Genomic DNA, 18,494 nt, shown 5'->3' with positions numbered 1-18,494 from the left:
AGAGACGCAGCAGGGGGACGCCGTCCTGCAAAGCTGGTCATCACTCCCCAGAGACGCAGCAGGGGGACGCCGTCCTGCAAAGCTGGTCATCACTCACACTGCTACTGTCCGCTCTCTCTGAACTCAAACATTCCTTGAGAGACCAAACCGCCCTGTTCTAGTCTGTGACTTGCCATCAACAGAGTTCATGTCAGATGAGGACAGAAAAGCCCAAAGCCCAACTTGAGGTTATGGTGCCTTGACTGAGGAAGTGTCTCAGTGAAAGGGTCACACTGCCCAGCATTTTCAATGTACCATGTTTGGCATGCATTTTTCACATGCTGGGGCAACGCACAATATTAAAATTCAGGGTGGGTGAGGAATAGGCCTCTGTCGTGGACAGAGCATCACCCCAAATTCCTATGTGGCAACCCTGTCCGCTACTGTGAGGGTATTAGAAGGTAGGTCTTTGGGGCTAATTAGATGAGCTCAGGGGGTTGGAGCCCTCAAAAGCTCAACTAGTGTCCTTTTCAGAGTTCGGAGGCAACTGGTTTCCGGTCTCCACTATAACACAGAGAAGAGAACCTTCAGCAGACCCTGAACCTGCCAGCACCCTGATCTTGGACTTCCAGACTCCACAACTGCAAGAAATAAATATTCAAGCTGTCACAGCAGCCTGAGCTAATTTCATAGAGTGTCTTTCCTGAAAAGAGGAAGAAGAGGAATTGAGTTTAAAGGGGAGTAAAGAGCTGGTATGGCCACAAGAGCAATCTCGGGAAAGAACGTGCAACATGGTACAGGGCTGACTTGAGTCTCCCCCAAAGATGCCTTAAGGCCCGAACCCCAGCCCCTGAGAACACGACTTTATTTGGAACCAGGATCACGAAGATGCAATTAATGAGGACGAGGTCAACTGGAGTAGGGGACCCTAATCCAACACACCCGTTGTCCTTGTCAGATGACACCCAGAAGGCAGGACCTGCTGTGACACAGCTGCAAGCCAAGTGCCCCTGAGGACAGATGCCACACTGACGATGCAAGGGTGCTGCCCAGAGTCCTGGGGAACACGGCCTTGCTGAAACCTTAACTGTGGGCTGCTGGCCTCCAAACTCTGAGGAGAATTTCTGTTGTCTTAAGTCACCCAGTTTGTGGTACACTGTCATTACAACGTAAGAAAATTAATACAACTCCACACAGAAGCTGAGGATCCGGAAATCGAGTCCCCGACACCACTGTGTCTGCACAGCCTTGGAAACATGGCCCTTCGTGAGAGCATCAGCTTCCAGAACCTCCACCCTTCCTGCTGCCCACTGCAACTATAGCAAGTGGGAGGGCAGCTGCACAGAACCCTCTACACACACACACACACACACACACACACACACACACACACACACACACACACACCAGGGTCTGATGCAAAGCTGGAGCCCCTGGGGCTCCATCCCCATAGCCCTTGGTGACTGACGGCACTCTGAGAGCCAGCAGATAAACAGAAGTGACAGCTTCCTAAAATCCTTCACCTCTCCTAATGGAAAGCAGTAAAAAGTGTCAAATATCCTTTCATCTTTGAGATTCTGGCTGCACAAATACCATGTTAAGAATTGATAAACTGTTTCTGCTTTATCCTATATGTTGTTCCACAACTCTAGAAGACAAACGGACAGCCAGAGCTAACTGCTGAGTCAAAAAAAGTCATAGTTCAACTATTATGGTTCTTAAAAATAAACAGATGTCAGGTGGTGCCTGTGGCTCAAAAGGGTAGGGCACCGCCCCATATGCCAGAAGTGGCCGGTTCAAGCCCAGCCCTGGCCAAAAAAAAAAATAAAAAACAAAATAAATAAATAAATAAATAAACAGATGTCACCGGCCAACTTCCTAATGCCTCACAAACTCATCACTTTAATATGGTCTGGGTTAGGCTATGATACATGCACCCACTTCAGTTCTCTTCATAGCTGACTGGGGAACAACATTTTTAAAAAAATAGTACAATATGAAGCTTTATAGCTAAAAATCACAATCCCCCCCAAAGCAAAATATTTACACAGGTCCCTTAACAAGTGTTATAATTTATTTGAAATTCAAATTAACTTTCAATGACAAAAACAGGCAAAGGGTAACACATGCCATTGATTATTGAAATCTGTACTCTGGCTCGGCTCCTATAGCTCAACCAGCTAAGGCGCCAGCCACGTACACCTAAGGTGGCGGGTTCGGATCCCCAGCCCGGACCCGCCAAACAATGACGGCTGCAACCAAAAAATAGCCGGGCGTTGTGGCGGGCGCCTGTGGTCCCAGCTACTTGGGAGGCGGAGGCAGGAGACTCGCTTGAGCCCAGGAGTTGGAGGTTGCTGTGAGCTGTGATGCCACGGCACTCTACCCAGGGGGACAGCTTGAGGCTCTGTCTCAAAAAAAAAAAAAAAAAAGAAATCTGTACTCTGTAAGAATCAAATTCCTTCCCAATGTATTATTTCTGAAGAATTCCACTGCTCGTTGCTCGGCCCACATGCCAGTGAAACCCACACAGCCACGCTGACGACAGTTACTTGTAGTCTAATACGTTCATCCCTCAAGTTTCAACACGTAAAGGAATAAAACTGAGAACGACAATGCCTAAGGCAGAGAGCAAGTGGGAAACAAGATGACTGAGTCAACTCACAGAGTTCCCCTGAGGAAACGAACACGGCCACAGCAGATCCCTCGAGGCTCACCACTGGCAGCTAAATTTCTTCAAAAATCAGATTCCAAATGTCCCACCATCTACTTCCAATCTGCTTTTACAGACTAGGGTATCAGTATCTCTTTCAAAGGATAAACAGTGTTCTTCTCTGAGGAATTCTTAAAACTTCGGAAACTATATATAAAACTGATAGCCTCTCTGGACTGGTATTTATAAACTAGGAAGACGGCAGCTATGATGTCCTCTCACACTTCACAGGTCCTGTGAAGTGGTTGATGGTTTCCAGTCAGAGTAGATCTTTTTATCAGATATCACAGATCTTTTTATCACCTATTTCAAGTAGAATAACTCTTAGAAATGTTTAAGTTACAATTCCCAGGCCTTTCATTTCCTTGAAAAAAGGAACTACACTGGAAATGTACAATACTTGGTTATTCAATTCAAAGAGACATTTGAGGGTGCTCTTTACCTCATTTCGTGCAGACTCCTTGGGTCTGAATGAATAACACATTAATTATTCTGAATAATCAGACATTCTAAACATTAAAGACTATTACAGGCCGGGCAAGTTGTAATCAGCACTCAGGGAGGCCACAGGGGGAGAATCGCTTGAGCTCAGGAGTTCAAGACCAGCTGAGCAAAATCGAGACCCGTCTCTACTAAAAATAGAAAAAATTAGCCAGGCAGAGTGGCAGATTCTTGTAGTCCCAGCTACTAGGGAGGCTGGGGCAGGAGGACGGCTTGAACCCAAGAGTTCCAAGTTGCAGTGATCCGTGATGATGCCACTGCTTTTGTAGCCTGAGTGACAGAGTGAGATTGTCTCCCCCCCAAAAGAGGAAAACAATTATATACCAAACAGACAGGCAAACATGGTGGCATTATTTTAAAATCCAGATATATTTTTAAAAGATCATACTTGTAATAAGTAAATTACATTGTAGAGAAACATCAAAATAAAGTTGATGAATAAGAAGGCACACTTGGGAAGTTCAAGAGTAGAAAGGATAGGACAGTTCTGTTTCTAATGCAGGAAGGAAAGTTAACAGACACAGTGAATTTTGTTTCAGGGGACGTTCTCTGTCAGTTGAAGTAGTTAACATTGGCTTTCCTTCTTGTCCAGAGCAGTCACTTCCTGCGCTGGCTTCTGAGACGGTGTTTAATCTTCCGCCACGTAGAGGCGATACATCAGGGCAACAAGCAGTGCTGAGACGGCAGGGATCACCCAGTTGGTCCACCAGCTAGAAAGACACAGGGAGTAGAGACGCTTGCCTGACGATCACTGCAGGCAACTCAAAGTCTCTGTTCTCCTAACAGAAAATTACCACGGCATGTTCTTCTTATCTCTGTAACTAATGTGGCTGAACAGACGATTTAGATTTGCTAAAAGTGACGTGAGTGTGTGCCCTGGAATACCGGCTACTACTAAACCCTGCCAGCCTCACAAAACCTGCTTCACCCTGTTCTACTCCAGCCTATTTCCATAAACCTGACACAGGACTGTTTTCAGTTTTCCAGGAGACACCACCTGGGAGCAGGGATTTACCTCCATGACGTGAACTCTGGGTTACATATTGCAAGTTAACAAAAGTCAATACTCCTTACAGATTTATTCTGGTTATATACATTGATTAAGAATTTTTCATTGAACTGAGACTCAGAAGACCAAAGATCTCATTTCAAGTGAGCCATCAGCAAGCTCTACAGCAGCAGTTCTCAACCTGTGGGTCGCCACCCACAGGAACTGTATTAAAGGGCCATGGCATTAGGAAGGTTGAGAACCACTGCTTTACAGCCAACAGCAAATCACTTCCACGGCTGTAAAGTGATGAGTGTGGCCCAAACCATTACTCAGATCCCTGCTAACACCTGGCCCCTAACTAATCTTTACAACCTGTGCCTAGTGGATTTAAGATTAAGAAACAGCATGCCCAAACTACTTAGTCTGTGATCTACAGGTCTAAATTCACAAAAATGCCTAATTTACAATGTTCAGTCCTGATGCATGAAAGTTTGATCTTCTAAAAATTACAGATTATAGACCAAATCAGAGAGCTGGAAAAACTTCAATTTATATTTACATCTTCAAATTAGATTAGAATCTTTAATTTAGATTTTAAATTTTTAGGGAACAGAAATATATAAACTTTCACATCTAAATAAACTATGTATACATGTATTTTCATCATAAACTTTCTATCCTTTAATATTCTTCACACATCAACCCATTCAAAGATGATAATATGAAGATTTAAACTGCAAATGGATTACAAGTGTACTTTTCATCTCAGTTGGGTTTGCTAGGTTTTTCCGTTTCCCCTGAGAAAGAAACTTGCATCCCTGAAGAGTAAGATGAAGAGATACCCTCAGGCAAGGAGTGGCCTGAGACTCCAGAAGGAGTGGCAGGTGTGTGGTTTCTGAGCTTGGGTCCAAAAGAAAAAAAAGCCTATTAAGTTATTAAGTCAATACGGCAGAACAGCCAAAAATAAAAAAATCTGGTCCCCAGAATAAGTGAGTCATGTAACACTTGTATTAGTGGGTTCAACTTTAGTGTCAACTTATAAAAATGAGAAAGAGGGGGACGGCACCTGTGGCTCAGTGAGTAGGGCGCCAGCCCCATATACCGAGGGTGGGGGGTTTGAACCCAGCCCCGGCCAATCTGCAACAAAAAAAAAGCCGGGCGTTGTGGTGGGCATCTATAGTCCCAGCTATTCAGGAGGCTGAGGCATGAGAATAGTCTAAGCCCAGGACTTGGAGGTTGCCTTGAGCTGTGATGCCAGAGTACTCTACCAAGGGTGATAAAATGTAATAAGACCGTTCCTATGTTTTCCTTTGGAAAAAAAGAAAAAAGCACTCTAGACCACCTTTCCCTGAGGGGGACTTCCCTCTCTTTGGTCACCCTGACCATAAACTTCTAAATGAGGAAAAAAAAAAAAAAACTGACAAAGAGAAAACTGAGCTGTGGTTAGGGAAATTTAAACACTACAGTTTAAAGAACCGGCAAGCATCAGGCGAGGAAGGTGAGTCTGCCTGGACAGAAGCCTGCCCCGCCTGAGGACTGGCCATCTGAGGGGCCACCCTGGGGATGGAGACAAGACTGGTGCTGCATGTTCGGGGGTGGGGGGACCGGATGCAGCCAGAGGGTGAGGTCTGGGGTGCCTGTGAAGAGCGTCACCAGTTGGGGCTGCCTGACAGTGTGGGACTGAACCCCGACAGGTCTGGTGCACAGTGGAAGATCACAGAGAGGCAGCACGGGGACCCAGGCAGAGGCCGCAGCACAGGCACCCACTCCAACTCCGTGAGTCCTGCACCCGGGTCAGGCTATAGAACTACCACGTACCTGGAGTTAGAGTCGACAGTAGTAATAAGAGTTTCCTGGAACATAAGAGGAAAAAGTAAAGTTAAAGGGAATGTCCAAATACTTATTCCATTGACTAAAGCCTGTTTTAGAATAAGATCACAGTATTTTACGCAATGCACCCTTCAAAAAATGTTAGAAGGGAAAATGACATCATCAATATCTTTTCACGAAATTGCTTAATTTTGCCATTTTTTCCAGAATAAAAAATGTAAGCATTATCTATATTTAAACTGCTTGCAGAGATAACCTAGATAATTTGAAAATTTTAAAATTAAATACACTGCATAAAACATCCCACCCACAATAGGCATCTGAGTACTTTAATGTCGGTACTGAGAAGAGACAGTTACATACACACACACACAGCCCTCTGCCATCTTTAGGAAGAGTAGCTTATTTCTTCAAAAGCACAAATGAATGTTCAATAAAAACATCAGTCATTCCATTCAAATCTGGTGGATGTAAAAGTGTGCCTAAACTGCATTAAAGGCATGTCCACCAAAAAGAAAAACTAAGAGCTGTCTTTTTAAGTTCTAGCACTCTTGACCACCTTTCCCTGAGGGGGACCGCCTCTCTTTGGTCACCCTGACAACAACTTCCAAATAAGGAAGCCCTGTTTTTCCTGCCCAGCACTTCTGAGAGCAGTCTTCTAGTGAGCAAAGTGATCTAATAACCAACAGCTCTGGAAAAATGCAAACTTCCCTTAACTCTGAAAATTAAGGCCTAGTGAAATACAAACTTCCCTGGGCTTAACACGCTGTAAGAAGCATTCTTTTGCTACCTCACACCAGCAAAGTATTAGTGCCTCACACAAAAGCAGCTGTAAATAAGGGAGCTTCTTCAGAGAGCTCTATGCCAGTTTCTTCAAGCACAAATAAAAAAGTATTAGCAAAACACTCAGCTGTGTGTAAGAGGCCAAGCTCCACTCTGCCAAGCGCGTAAAGAAACTGCCCTGAGAAGGCAGAAAACCTCTCAGGAAGAGCAGGCGAAGCAGTGATGAGACCCACCAACCTTGAAATCGCGCCTTTAAGATTCCTGACACGGTAGGAGGAAAAAATAAGTCATTTAAAAAGAAAACTTCGCAATATCTATTTAAGCAATTCTAAATCTTGGCAACTATAAAAATAATTCATAACTATAGTAAGATTTTTCGAACTTTAAATACATGAGTAAAATTAACAAAGACTGCTAGAAATAAATCAAAATGTGCAAAAACAAATGTCATTTAGCTATTAGAAGACAATCAGTTATGAAACAACAGAACTCACTGAAGGTAGAATATTATTGTCACACCAGAATGTTAAGCTTGACACAGTACACAGAAGGCAAACTCAAACATTCATGACATTGTTAAACTGAGCACAAGGGTATTTCACGGGACATGCTCATGACCCTGGAAACTCAGCCCCCCCCCCGCCTTTGTTGTTGCCACGCTAATGTCCAAAGGCCGCTATTGCATCCCTACCCGCAACAATGAACTTCTAACAGATGAACTAAAGAAAATCACGTAACTTTGATTGTTTAATATCTTCTTGGCTCTATAACCCAGGATATTAGACAGTCAAAGCAAGTTTAATTTACCACTTAGCACTATGATGAAAAAGGAAATTGTCCTTAGTGGCCAATGTGCTGAGGCCTCAATTGTGTTCAAGGATGTAACTATCAAATACGTCACTGATAAAAAGGGGGGGGGGGGGAAGACTACTGTTTCTATGATAGGCTCTGTCACTTATTCATTCCAGGACCTTGAGGGTTAAAGTACAGCAAAAAGAGGGCAACAAGGAAATCAGTGTAAGTCACAGGTAATGACTCATAAAGTCATGTAAATCAGTGTAGGCTGTGATAAGCTCCATGCAAAAGCATGCAAAGTGCAAGAAGCTTTTGCAAATAAGAGTCATCTCACTGGTAATTTCATTTAACTTTGCCCATCCTTTCCTAGAAAGATTTCCTCCTTTAAAATACTGACATTTGATGCCCAGCATGTCAACCCAGAGCCTCTGGAGGAAGCTTGAGACACAGAAGCTGATGAGCCTGAGAGAATGTCAGACTCAGTCCTGGCCCACGTGACTTTGAACTTACACACTTCCACGCTTCATCTCCCATCCTTGGCAGATCTATGGATCTCAATGACTTAGTGAAAATCCAATAATTTACAGAACAATGCTTTGAATACTATAATGCTTTGAACAATACTCTATCCAAGAAAGGGTACTGCTACTGCTAATGTCCTCCATGTAAGCAAATTTGATGGACACAGGTATGTTTAGTTGATACAGTTAATTTAAAAGCCTAATTTCTATGTCTACAGACACCTAAATTTGGCAACTTAACACTACCCTTTCCTTTGGGCAGTTTCTAGTCAACAACTGTTGGTGCATTTTACTTCACATTTCAACTAGATACTCGAAGCAGGCCAATGTTTCAAAAATCCAGACTACAGTGAACACTTTTCAGACCACAGACAGACGGTTATACAGACATATGACAAGTATCTAAGGGCGCTCTTTTCTTCTCATAAACTAAAAGTACAAGAATGATAAATCCAGAAAAGTGGTCACATATTTTCTTGCATTTCATGTACTTACAACTTCTCAAAAACCCAGCAAGTTCTTGTCCCACATTTCCGCAGTTCTGCTCTAATTTAAGCAAAGTCACACAATGGAGGTTTTATTACTGTTTAAATAAAATACTCAAGTTGGTGCATCTGTAAAATCTCTGAAGAGTACAAATACTTAGAATTACTCCTTTAAAAACTTAGTGCAATTTGTAAAACTCCAGTTAGATCTTCTACACCGGCAAGCTGATCAGATACATCAGCCACTGAAGACGACATGAGGACAGCCAGTCTCAACACACTGAGCACTGTCATTCCATCTCATCGCGCTAAGGAAAGTTCTCTTTGATGTTGAAAGCTAAATTCCCAGAATTTAGCATGGAAACTTGCTCTGTTTCCAGAACACTGAGTATCAAAGTGATCAGCACTTTAAAATAGAAAAATCAGAACAACAAATAGCAATGAACTCTTAGTTCCACACAAGCGTACTGGTTATGATGCCTACATTACAGCAAATATAGCAAATAAAGGAGCCTGCCCTTCAAACACGGAGCAGTTAAGGCAGGAGACACATCTACCATTGTAGCAGCCCATATAGCTTTTGGCTAGGAGTGAGAGTTATAAGTAACACCTGTATAGCTCAACAAGGAATACCTTGGTGAAAAGGGCATGAGGAGGAATTTAGCTAGATGAGAGTATTAGTGAATTGGCAGTCTCTACACCTGTGGTGTCGAGAGGCAGGCGATCAGCCTCATACTAGGCTGGAGGAGAAGGCAGTTGGGAGTGTGCCCATTCTATCATAGACCGTTCACTCTGTCTTCTCTCCTGCCTGTAGAATGCCAGCACAGTGTCACTAAGCTCTGCTAAAGATTAAGATCTATCTTTCTTTTTTTTTTTTTAAATTAAGTCAAGTACACATAGATCATGAATACCTTCATGCATATGTGGGGTACATTGTGCTGATTTTTTTTATATACAATCTGACATGATTAGATCAAACCAATCAAGACTGCTTTCCTCTCTCAAAAGCTCTCTCCTCCCTCCCCCTTCAATCTGCTAAAGTAAATAGCTCTCAGGCACCTAAGAACAATCTTTCCTGAGCAAGGTAGCATAGCAGTTGATAAGCCAGGGCCTGAGACCAACCAGTCCTGGGCCCTGATAAGTGGCATCCATGAAGGGACCCCAACATACCACCTCAGACCTCATGGTGTTTCCTGCTGTGGGCATTTTTGAGTAGGAACACAGATGGCCCTGGGGTGATCCAAGTTCATGGAAGAGACTTATCAAATCTTTGTTTTATTACAGCTGACTTATGCCAATATTATTAACATATTGAATGCCTGACAGGAAAAAAATATACTTTTCCCTGACAGATTTTAGACTTTAGAGAAGAAAGAAAAACTTCATGTATCCCAGAATTTCAGCTGTCCTAAAAGCAGCCTCAAAAAATGTGCTAATGTTAAGTAAACTAACAGCAAGGATTCCAAGCAATTGTTAAAGAGGCCATTCAGACTCTGAAGTCCATCTTTTATCTCATGTCACAAACATTGAACTTCAGTCTTTTTTTGAGCAGAGAAAGGAGAGGACATAAATGAAATTGCTTTGTACTAAATAGCGTTACACAAGACCTTTATTATACTACTTGGCATGTTGAGATAAACACAGCCTTTATGCTCATATTATTGAAATAACTTTGATTTTGTTACAGATTAAAGATAACCCCTTGGCAGCAAAGCTTGCAAAGTAAGCTCATCTATTGTTGATATAAGATCAATGGAGTCTCGCTGTTGTGCCCTAATGAGGGCACAAAATGCACTAAGATGAGAACAATTATACTTTCTGCTGCTTGTTTTAAGAAAACCTTTCCCTCATAGTCCTTTCCTTACAGGCCGGGAGCTCTTTTGCCTGCCTGTACTTTTCAGGAACTTTGGCTGTTCTCATCAATTCTTACTCTGGACTGTCTTCACTTCTGTGTGGAATGATCAGTAAACAGAGGGCCTAGTGACCCACAGTGTGACGCTAGGAATACTAGAACTGTTTTCGTTTCCTCTGGGGGAAAAAAGTCAAAAAGGTATTATTTAATATTAAATTTATCCAGCAAACATTTATGGAACGCCTACTATGCCTCAGAGATGTAGAGATGAAGATGACACGGGTGGTCCTCAAAGACTTAAGGACTCTGCTCAACCAGATTTTAAGTGCCTAAAAAATTCAGGCTTGTATCAAATCTTTCAGGTAGAAGCACAGTACTTGCTACCTATAAAGAGGAGCTCTTCAAAAGGTATTTCCTAATAATTATCACGAAAAGAGTAGTTTTAAGTATTGAGAGTTTTACAAAGTAACACAAGCTATCCCAGCAAAACATACTGACCAGCCTATACAAATACACCTTTCTGCTGAGCCAGGTCCTAGGTGCACATTCCCCTCACCTAGGAAGACTCCTGCTGGTCTCAGCCAGGCAAGTAAAAGGCCTCTGCCTTCAGTGTAACAGGTGCTAAAGACAGTGCAAATAACTCTCTCCATCAAGACATCTGAGATGGTCACACTTACCGAAGGCTTGGTTATCTTTGATCTGTCATCCTGAAATTAAAAAAAAAAAAAAGGGAGGTTATGGAATGAGAAAAAATTTTTAAACCATTCCCAAAGTGCTGAGGGGCATCTTCTATCTAGAGTTCCAAAGCCTAGAACAGCATCCCTGACAACCCTCTGAACTGGGTGATGTGCATACACATTCATTAGACTTGGACTACGATCTTTAATTTGGAGAACAGCTGAAGACATAATCCTTTCCTCCAATCTCTCAAATTCCCTTTGAGATATCTACTACTTTTATTTGCATGATATCCTCAGTGAATCCCTCCTCTCTCCCAATTGTAGGGTCATAAACTATTTAAACATCAGGCTGAAGCTATCAAAAATAGTGTGTCTAGATGCCGGCCACAGGGAAGCAGAAGGCAGGGAGAACAGAAATGCTGCAGTCAGGGCCTGAAACCCATCCCACCACCCCAATGGGAAGTATACGACAAGCCTCTCTCATTGCTAGAAAAATACTTCACTTCTGCAAAAGTTTGAAAATATGGGGCCAAATAAACTTTCCAGGTGAATGAAAGCTTACTCCCTGAAAGTACACATCTACCACCAAACCCCAAAATGAACCTCCCACTTGGAAGTTGCTCTAAAATGGATTTCTTACCCTACAAAGAGCCTGACAGAACCCTTCCCCCTTCACAGTCATCAGAGAGGTATCAATGAGATACAATGAAACTTTTTGTTTGTGCTAAGTGTTTTTGAGTTTGCTCACTTGAGATTAGGCTATTTGCCTGCATTATTTTTCTTGTGAGGAAAAGAGGCAGTTTCTATCAGCACCTCAAACCCTCTTGATGCCCAGGGAAGCTGAGCAGCTGGGCAGGCAAAGAGAAGCAGGTGCTCACTAGAGATCAAGAGGGTGCCTGATGCACCTGCAGAGCTCAGAAGGCTCAGAAATGTCTTTCCAAGTTTTCAACTGTATTCCTGACAACTTAGGTTGACAGCCAGTCAAGTTTAACATGGTCATATTAGAACTACCATAGAAGGGCTTAATTTCATGCCACAGCCCTGTGTTTATATGAAAACTAAGTCAGGTTGGTGCTTCCAGAAGTGAGAGAATGGGGTGACATCAAAGCTGTGTCCTCAGCGGTCTGGTGCAGTGGACAGAATGAAGGCAACAGGCTAGTTGTACATGGAAGGCACAGCTCATTCATTTAACATAGCGTAGTGTTCAAATGTTTTAAATCACTTTCTACATTTAAAATATCTTCAGAAGGAAGAGGGTTTCCTCAGAAAAATATTTTGGCCAAAAAATAAAGAAGGGAAAGAAAACTATGCTAGATTATACCTTTAGAAAGTGCCAGTGAAAAATGTAACCAGTGAAATAGAAGGAAATTGTTGGTCAATTTGTTTACGACAAAAATGATGTTCTAAAATCAGAAGGAAGTGTTTTAAATTTGGATACAGGCAAGCCAATAGCCTTAAAAAGAAATATGAAAAAAGTACTCCCCCAAAGGACTTACTGGATGAAGCTCCCCAATGATGTATGTTTTGGACAACTCCCGAGCGTCCGTGGAGTGTCCGACATCCTCAAAGTTCTCAGTAGCATCACCTCCAGCTTGTTCCCTCAGCACTTCTTCCCCACCAGGATGCTGTTCAAAGGATAGAATAAAAAATATTTTTTAAGCATATGAGTTAAAAGAAAATGGCCAGTTTATTTAACCAGATTACTCCAGAAGTAACCAACAGTCTTAATATAAACAGAACTACAAAAGGGAACTCCTCACCTTAATTCCTGACCAAGAACGGAAATGAGAGATACGTATATATCAATCTAGCTGACTTATGCCTTGCCTAAACCATTTGTCAGGCAATTTTCTAAGAAAAACAGAAGAGAAAGAGAAATATCTTGGATTACTGGTTTCAATGATGACTGATAAAATTTTTAAAGTAGACGAGAAAACTACTTAAGAAAAAAAAAATCACATAGAATCAACTCATTGATACTAAAATATCTTCACTACCCTGAAGATTTGGTTTTAACAATTAGAAAGAAAATCAAAGAGTAAAAGTGACTATTTTAGAACAACTCAAGTCGTGGTTAAGATAGTAAAAGACTTGGGACTGGATTTTTGTAGTATCTAATATTTTCCTTGAGATATATTTATGAGAGATGCCTGGCCAAGTAAATGGAGTTTACATCGCCACATGTGGAGACCTCACAATTCATCTTACAGCTTTTCACACTCTTATCAGCTTGAATAAGCTAAAGAAAAGGGTCTTCCTCATAGTCACACTCTCAACTAAAAAAGATCAACTGGGACAGCTGGAGGCTGTGCCATGGTGGTCATTCCCCAAGGTCATTGTATGACAGCAATTTGTGGCCTTTTATGTTAGGCAGGTTATAGAATTTTGGGGTGGTCCAGAGAAAGGGTAAGGCTTCAAAAAAGGAAAATGGTAGACAAACAAGTGAATGAAATTATCTGATGATTTACTGAAAGACTTAAAGAAAAGACCAAAACATATAGTCACACATAAGCAGGATTAGAGGTAACCAAAGAGGCTAAATTCTCCCTGAGTCTCCAGAGAGTCTGAGCCAATCAGAAGCCCTGGCTCTACTATGGCGAGTCCACAGCAGAAACCTGCCTTTTGACCTCCCTAATGCAGGGCTCAACACACCTCTGCCCACGTGGTGGCAGCAACCAGCTGGAGCGCCCAGAGGGAGGCAGAGGGTGGGCAAAGGATGTTGAGAGGACAATATAGGAACGTAAAGGGCAGACTGAGGACAGTCACAGGAACACAAGGCTGTTTTCACCTGAGCTGCCCTAACAAAGTCTTCCATTTTTCCAAAGGAAGATTTCAATTTCCATTTGTGTCGTGCTGAAGTTAACTCACTCAAACACACACAGAGCATCTCCATGTGCCAGATGGATACCAAAGTGGGCCAGACATGCTAGTGTGCAAAGAAGCCCCAAGTCCTGCCCTCAGGGAGGTCACAGACAAACAGGGAGAGAATGTGAACCGCCCATGACCAGGCAAGTGATGGTGATCTTACGGAAGAGCACAGCACCATGAAGGACAGGACAGAGCCATGTCCATGTGACAAGTCTGAGTCAGGAAGGGTCCAGTATTAGAGGGAAGGAGAACGGGGTCGGGGGGAGGCCAGGCCATGCAGGGCTTCTGGCCTCTGCAAGGATTTTCATCTTTGTCCTGTGAGCAATTAGAAGCTATTGCAAGGATGTAAGCAGGGAGGTGACAAATCAGTTTAATCTTAATACATAACCCAGTCTTCAGAGTGGACAAAAGACACAGGACAAGAGAGGATGCAGCCACCAGCAGGGCAGGGTGGTAGCAGCCTGCACGGGAAGAGGTGTGTGAGGGTTTGAGACTAGTGGATGAAGGGCCTGGGCACAGAGTGAAGGAGCCAGGGAGAGCGCGGAAGCGGAAGCACGCAGATGACGCCTGTGTCTGGTCGCACAGCAGAATGCGCGGTGTTGCCAACTGCTGAGAAGAGGTGTCCTGGAGAGAGACAAGGCTGAGGGATAAACTGGTTCTAGAGCACAAACGCACCGTGCCCACGAATCCAGACAGCCCACAGTGCCGTCCTGTGCTTTCCTGAAACCTCCACTCTGTCAGTTACCCAAGAGTACTCTGCTCCAGGCAGCAAATCAGAGTCTCAGGTACGAGCCAGGAACACCAATAAAATAACTGAAAATAGCTTTTGTGTTTTGCATCTACAATTTAAGGGTTATTTACAGGAAAATTAAAAATATGTTTGAAAAGATTAAAGGTTAGCACAGTCTAAATTCAGAAGACAGTAACTGCCACAGCCCTACCCAATACCAAGGGTCCTTTCAGGAGGACATGGTGCCAAGGTACATCAGAATTAGTAACGCTGGCCATGGGCTCTCAAAACCACACAGTGTGAGCGCTCACAGCATGTCACATAACCAATATCTCCTCCCTGAAATGCTCTGTTCACTTGACTTCTGGGAGAACAGGTGCCTCTAGCATCCCTCCAGTCTTCCCCTGGGCCCCTCCCCCCGCTCTGAATGTCACCCCAACTCCTCCCACCTGCAACTGTGCCCTCAACCCCTCACTCAGCCTCTAACACACAACCAAACCCCCACGTTTCACTTTTTCCCCAAATACACTCCTTCCTAGGCTTTCCATCCTCTGTAAATGCTGCTACTACACACCCAGTTGCTGTGGCCCAAGACAGAAGTCACTCACACTTAAGTCCCCACGCCAGCTGCCAGGCCCAGAGTCTGGGGTCGTCTGGCCCCTCCCCACCAGCCGTGCTGACAACTACCTCCCGACTGGACTCCAGCTTCCTTTGTTCTTTCCTACAATTAATTCCCCTCACAGTGTCACACCAGGAAGACTTTTTGATGACGATGATGGTGATGTAGGAAAGAAGGATTACGCTGGGCAGCCGAGGGAGGCTGGTAGTAATGGAGGGGCAGACGTAAAGGTGAAGCAGAGGAGTTCCAAAGATGGAACGGCCAGGCTGAAGGCAGCAGGTTCCCATCACAGCTCATCCGGGCTTTTGCCACTTGCCACCCGGCCCTGTGGCACTCTGGACATGGCCTCCCGGCCTCCCAGCAGGCCCAAACCTGCTCCCATCTCACAACCCCACATCTGCTCAGCTCCCAGAACTTTGTGAAACTTCCTCCATGACGTCACTTCCCTCTGCTTGAAGGCTGGAGTCCCGCCTGTGCAGTCTGCCCATGCCTGCACACCCTGCCTTTGTCCACCGCTGAATTTAACTGTTCCCCCCTGCAATAAGATACTTATCACCACTTGAAGTTACAGTCAGCCCTCTGTATCCATGGCTTCCACATCCATGGATTCAACTAACCACAGATGGAAAACATTCGGAGGGGGTGACCCAGCACCCATACGGAACAAGTACAAGCTCTTGTTCTGGTCATTATTCCCTCAGCAACAAAGTGTAATGACTATTTACATAGCAGTCCCATTGTACTGGTATTATAAATGTCCTAGAGATGATTTAAAATATACAGGAGGCTGTGCATAGGTTATATAAAACACCACAGCATTGTACACTAGGGCCTCGAGCACCCTCAGAGGTCCTGGAACCAGCCTCTGCAGCAGGACAGCGTGTTTCTCATCAGTTTGTTTCAATAATTCCTTGGCCCGAGACTTGTCTGTCTTGTTGGTCACTGTTTTCCCAATAACTAGTTCAAGGTTTATAGGTATTTGTTGGATAAATAAAAAAAGCACAAATTGTTACACATGGGTTTGGGAACTATTGTGTGTCACCAGCTCGGTTACTTTCTCTCTCAATCCAACTATTCCAGTTCACAGTACCCTCCTTTTCCTGAGCCATCATGCTTCTTACCATTCAGATTGCATGATTTTATCATTAATTTTCATGTAATTCACTTCATCAAAATATTTTACTACATGCAAGACATTATGTAGGACACAAAAAAAATACAAAAAACAAGTACATAAAAAATCAAAGTCATTTGGTTCTGAAGAAGTGGGCAATTCATTTCAGGTTAAAAAAATAACACCGAGAGGACACACGGCCTTCACTGATGCTCATGGTTTTGAGCACCTGTAATGCTTGCTCAGTGTGGATCTGAAGAACTTTTCTGGAGAGAGGCAGCATGAACGAGCCCCAGAGCCACCTACGTGCCACATCAGCACTGGCGCTCACGGCACAGTGTAGTTTGATGACAATCACCTTCTTATCTTTTTTAATTAAAAAAGAAATCCCCTAGGTTAAGCTATAATTAACAGCTAGAAATGGTCCGTATTTAAGGTAAATAATGTCTTGATAAGGTGCACACACATACTTACCCATTTCTTGTGATAAGAATGTTTGAGGTCTATTCTCTTGGTAATTTTCAAGTACACCATATTATTAACTACAGTCACCATATTATACAAAGTATCTCCAGAACAAGAGTTAATAAATCAAACTATGTTGGCAGAAAAAAACTCTTTTTTTGTTTTTGCTACAGGAAAAGCCTTGCTCTGTCGCCCAGGCTGGAGCGCAGTGGCATAATCTTAGCTCACTATATAACCTGTAACACCGGTGCTCAAGTCATCCTCCCACCTCAGTCTCCCGAAGTTCTGGGATTACACGTGTGAGCCACTGACCTGACCAGGAAAAAGCTTTTGTCAACTGACTTATCCAAGGAGAGGCCAACATAACTGCTGACGATGCCCCAGGACCAAATGACGCTTCCCTGACTAGGTAGCAGGTTTTAGGATCAAGCCAGACCTGTTTTACCATCTTCCCAAGTGGAAGGCATGAAGGTAAAGTGGAGAAGTTCTTGGCTGTACAATGGCGATGCAGTGAAAGCTTGCATAAGACAGAGTAGCTCACTTTATTTATATTAATTCGATAAAAATGTTATATGGCTTCAGGCCTTATTTTACAATCACTAAAAATCTGACATGGTATCTTAACTTCCTTAGTTATAATTTCTATACTAATGTGAAAATATAGTTGTAATTGTCCTTGTAAATTTTAGGATTAAAGTCAAGAGTTTATCAAATATGTATGTATAAAAATGAGGGGAATACAAAAAAAAAAAAAAAGGCTGAAAATAAAGTGTTAAAAGATTGGTATCAATAAATCTGAGGAAAGGACAGGCGATATCAGTAGGGAGAAAAAGACCCTGCCGGATCTGAATGGCTGCCAGAGGGCAAGGTCAACCCTGAGCCTGGATTGCTCAATCCCAGTTTGCCCCACTCAACGATCTAAAAGGCAGAGTCTCCTTTCCTATAACACAGAAGAGCTTAAGAAGGAAAATACTGTTTTACAAACTTGATAAATTCTTCTCCACTGGGCACCCAAATTCCCTAATGATTAGGTCAACTTACAGTCCTTTGGACAGTGCTAACAGAAGCACACTCAGATTCTCGTTTTAGCTTTAGTTAACAGCACCAAGCGAGCACTTCCAGCCAGACACTGTTGAGTTACCTGCTGTGAAAAGTCAACGCTCTTATAGCTGATGACTAACATGTTGTTCCTCACCTACACCCCCCACCTCTTCCCAAATATACCCTAGTGGTAAGAATTCGCTTTACTCTGAAAAACACTCAGGGCAGGTGGACTCCACCTGCTCCTGGAACTGCTTCCCTCAGGAGAGATGCAAGGTTACCAGGGGCAGCACTGCACTCACAGACACTCTTGGGGACAGGGTGATGGGTTTATTTCACACCCACGTTCCAAGAGCCTCTCTGGGAAGACATGAGACCTGTTTATGGAGCTCAGTGGTTTATACCCCAGGTCCTTAGAAAAAGAACTTGGCCCCAAACCTATAGGCGATGCTGGGATGCCCCATGGAAAGCACATCCAGGACCATTCACAGCCTGTTCCTGGGAGGCCTTCGCCCACACCTCAGTCTCGA

The 18,494-nt window shown here is 43.4% G+C and overlaps 1 protein-coding gene across 2 annotated transcripts in view; it reads right to left on the bottom strand.

The window, feature by feature from the left end:
- Nucleotides 1-3,728: 3,728 nt before the first annotated feature.
- LOC100949769 (cytochrome b5) overlaps nucleotides 3,729-18,494 on the bottom strand; it is a 30,549-nt gene continuing 15,783 nt past the window's right edge. For both annotated transcript variants that reach the window (XM_003788397.3, XM_023512358.1), the window contains exons 2-5: nucleotides 12,624-12,752; nucleotides 11,125-11,154; nucleotides 6,000-6,034; nucleotides 3,729-3,900 (exon numbers count right to left, since the gene is read on the bottom strand). In XM_003788397.3, the coding sequence (XP_003788445.1) occupies nucleotides 3,819-3,900; nucleotides 6,000-6,034; nucleotides 11,125-11,154; nucleotides 12,624-12,752 (276 nt within the window). In that variant the 3' untranslated portion in view covers nucleotides 3,729-3,818. The remainder of the gene's footprint in view (nucleotides 3,901-5,999; nucleotides 6,035-11,124; nucleotides 11,155-12,623; nucleotides 12,753-18,494) is intronic.

This window comes from Otolemur garnettii, unplaced genomic scaffold (assembly GCF_000181295.1).
Source record: "Otolemur garnettii isolate 467f Iridium unplaced genomic scaffold, OtoGar3 scaffold00027, whole genome shotgun sequence".
Classification (NCBI taxonomy): Eukaryota; Metazoa; Chordata; class Mammalia; order Primates; family Galagidae; genus Otolemur; species Otolemur garnettii.
The sequence above is the reverse complement of the archived record's forward strand: the minus strand, read 5'-3'. Positions and strand labels throughout refer to the sequence as shown.